This window comes from Opisthorchis viverrini, assembly GCF_000715545.1.
Source record: "Opisthorchis viverrini unplaced genomic scaffold opera_v5_589, whole genome shotgun sequence".
Lineage (NCBI taxonomy): Eukaryota > Metazoa > Platyhelminthes > Trematoda > Opisthorchiida > Opisthorchiidae > Opisthorchis > Opisthorchis viverrini.
In genome coordinates, this window is record NW_008752253.1 from 86,401 (window position 1) to 89,920 (window position 3,520).

At 43.0% G+C, this 3,520-nt stretch overlaps 1 protein-coding gene across 1 annotated transcript in view; it reads left to right on the forward strand.

Annotated features, from left to right (window-relative positions):
- The window catches only part of T265_11804 (hypothetical protein), a gene marked incomplete at both ends in the record, with an annotated part of 34,452 nt that overhangs the window by 4,969 nt on the left and 25,963 nt on the right, over nucleotides 1–3,520 (forward strand). The window contains one exon of the mRNA XM_009178569.1: nucleotides 2,982–3,180. Within this exon, the coding sequence (XP_009176833.1) occupies nucleotides 2,982–3,180 (199 nt within the window). The remainder of the gene's footprint in view (nucleotides 1–2,981; nucleotides 3,181–3,520) is intronic.

The following is a 3,520-nucleotide window of genomic DNA, read 5'->3' on the forward strand; positions in this document are numbered from 1 at the left end:
TCCGAACCAGAATTCATTCATTTATTCACCTACTCAAGCATTGTAAGTAATTTACAATGATTCCGTTGGAGTTTCGTTACCTAGGCAGCAAACAAGCTCTTATCAATTTTGCAGAACGGTAAATCCACGTCTAGAGACAAACCCCTCCAGCATAAATTTCGAGTCCTTTCCAGAAAGGCGGCAAAAATTACACAAATGAATGCCACCAAACTCCCGATATGTAGGTGAGCAGTAACCATGACGGACCCGTGGTCATGAGACCCTGGTTTGAACATAGATAAATTGTGTGTAGAGTTTTAGAAATTGTGGTTGTTCGTAGTCCTAAAACGTCTCGCAATGGTGGCAGATTTTCCAAAATCTCCCTTGAAACAAACTCAGGTTGGAGACGCTGCAAGATATGGTTGGTAACCGATTTCATCCGCGTTCATGTCAGTCGCTCTCCAACAACTTCATCTCATCCGTAGAAAATTGCTTCCTGAATTTGCAATTGGCTTAGGAGCTCAAATTGATTAGGTTGAGGCTTGGAATCACTGACTGTGTTTCGAATCCAGCCATTTATGCCTTTTTATCCGAAAAAAGTTCAAGTTGTGTTTTTAATAATCTGCTGCATTTTATTAGACCAAACCCTCCACTAGATCAGTCTAGTGGTCGTTCCTTAACTCGCCCACTCAACAACCAGGTAGTTTGCACCAAGAACTGCTGATCAGTAGAGAGATTAGCTCTCAGTTAGACTGGATGTAGCGTCGATCATCCTTCAATCACAGAAACCAAATCACATGGTCACATAATGTCGAAAGGCCCCTCAAGTGACGACTTATCAGAGGGTGGTTTCAGTCGTCTTATAAAACTATTCTTCCTTGGATCTACTTATGGATTGCTGGTAGAATGAAGAGGTTGGGACAGTCGCAATTGAGAATGCATCCAATCAGTAAAGCCAGTCTTTACTGCCAAGCCGAGAGGCGCATTTAACGAATCTCCAGGAAGAATCAACCTTTGAATTTCCGAAGACCAAACACTTCGCTTTGCTGCTATTATGTATGCCGAGGCCGACCATGGAATTTAAACCTCTATGAATCCTGGCCCTCAGCAGCTGAAAATAAGTTTATTGACAAATCAATTGGAAAATGTTGGAGACCGATTGAGAAGTCATCGTTTCAAAGAGGTTTGGTAAACAACCGGTGGATTTATTGCTGGGCAACGTTTCGCTTTGACACAAAAGCTTCGTCGAGCCAGGTGAGTGAGTATGTTGTTTCATTGGATTTTAAGCCAGTCGGGGAAGCACTCCGTGAGCTTACTTATGACTAGTCCACTTGATCAGTGCTGGGTGTTCAGTCTGATGCTCCTGTTTGTTGGTTAATGGGGATGAATAACATTTACGGTAGATTGATTAGGAGGAGGATCTTGCTTCATGCTGAATCCGAGTATTTCGCCCGTGCATTTTCAAACTAGGACAGTTCGATGCAGAATTCCTCTTGGGTCGTTCACAGATTTCGTTTACATCAGTTCATCCAATGTTCCGGGACCATTGGTTTGGGGATGAGGCGACGGGGTGGTAAATTGCATATAACTCTGGTTCGTTTTTGTACCTTTAGACACAGACCATTTTGCTGCTACCTGCACACAGCCTCGTGTCATCTAGGCTGATATAAGACAGCACTCAACATGTTCGCATGTTCTACCCACACTATTATATTCACGCTGGGATCCCCTTGGCGATTTTTACCGCCTCAACCACCAGTCGCTGTGGTGTGAATCTTAAACCGCGTCCCAAAATGTCCACATTTTCTAAATCTTTCCTAGCCCAGTATCTAGTACATATACTGCCATTGTTGGATCCTTGACTATCGTCTAGCATTCAGCTATGTTTCTCGGTTGTCCAATAATGGAACGCTTATGCTCAACGGTGGTTTGAAAGCCTCAGTAGGTTAAGGGCGTTCGCAAATAAGTTCAAGGAATCCGGCCATCGTTACACCGGATTTCTCGAGTGTTATATGTATCTGAATTTGAGTGAGTGAAGTGCGTCAGTCGTATTGAAAATAAAGGGGCTGTATGCTCTAGACCTCTTAAGCGTACCCCCAGGACACTTTTCGCTCTTTTAGATCTAGTCTTGCCATTCCGCTGTGAGCATGCAGGCAACCAGAAGGAGCACCCGGGGGCAGCGGAAGAGTCATAGTTGACAAGACGACGTCTTGCACGAATCCGTGAAAATCATATTGTTATTGGAAACACATCGATTCAATTCACTTCCAGATGCCCACAAACCAAACAGGCTATCAAGTTCAGGTGAGCCTTCTGAATTCGAAAGTGTATTTTCATCAATACAAAGACTACTATTGGAGGATTAATGTTAATCTCAGCTTATATGTGCCCATCCATTTCATGAACTTGTATTTTTATGTAAACTAAAACCATAGGGAAAAGTAAATTAATCGGTTTGAATCTTTGTCTGACCTGTGGTGTGGTGTACTTAGATCAACCGGAAGTTTCTGGAAATCGACGATTTATGCAGTGAGTAACTACCAAGCTTTTGAAAAGTTTCCATTCTGAGTGCAATCGGTTTGGCAAGACTTATCTTGACAAACAAATTTGCCGAATACACATTTCCACTATGACCGTTTAATACCAAACCTCGTATTGATGTCCCCATAAACCAAAGTTTTCAGTAAAGGTACTCATAAGCCAGGCGCTACGTGGAACCAGTTTGCAGACTCAGTTTGATGAAGCACACAGGCGCTCAATCAAATGATCCACAGTTGTATTAGAAAACACCACAAATCCTCAATATGCACAGATTGTTGAAAAACGTTTGAGCAAATGACCAGCCATTGAAGAAGCTGATCACATTGGTTGATCATACCCCGATTGGCATAAACTTTGTACCGCAGACCTATTAGATTTGTGCTGGATGGTTTTTCACACCATCGCCACACATTTGTAAGGCGAAGTTCAAATAACATGAGGCGCACGGTATAAAGTTCCAGGCACATGAAGCTTCGAGTAAGCCGGGATACGATGCGTCGTTGTTCGCTTCTTCTTGCGTTTCTGTTCTGCATCGACCACGTTGCATATTTGGACAGTGTCAGCGTCCACAATTGGCCATCCGTGTTCAACAACCAGCCGTCAAAGAACTGGGTTGTCCTGGTCGCTGGTACCAACACCTGGGAAAATTATCGACATCAAGTATGTTTCAGTTGGTTTTTATTGGTTTGAATCTTACAAGTTCACCTAAATCCCGGAAGAAACGGCTTCCAATGTGTAAGTTTGCATTTGTGTCCCACCTAGATCTCGCCGTGACTAAGATATTTCACTCTCAAAGGCGCTAAACAGAAGCCACAATTTGTGAACGCACATTTAGTGTCCCGTATTGGTTTCCTTCATTATTTCCCTGTCGTAAAACGATATTATGTTTTGGGTGGGGTCGATTCCACGGTACTATCAAACCCAGGTTTTACTTAGGTGCATAGTGAGATTCACGTTAATCGGAATCCGACACGTCACCCATAAGTTTTTATGTTGCGTT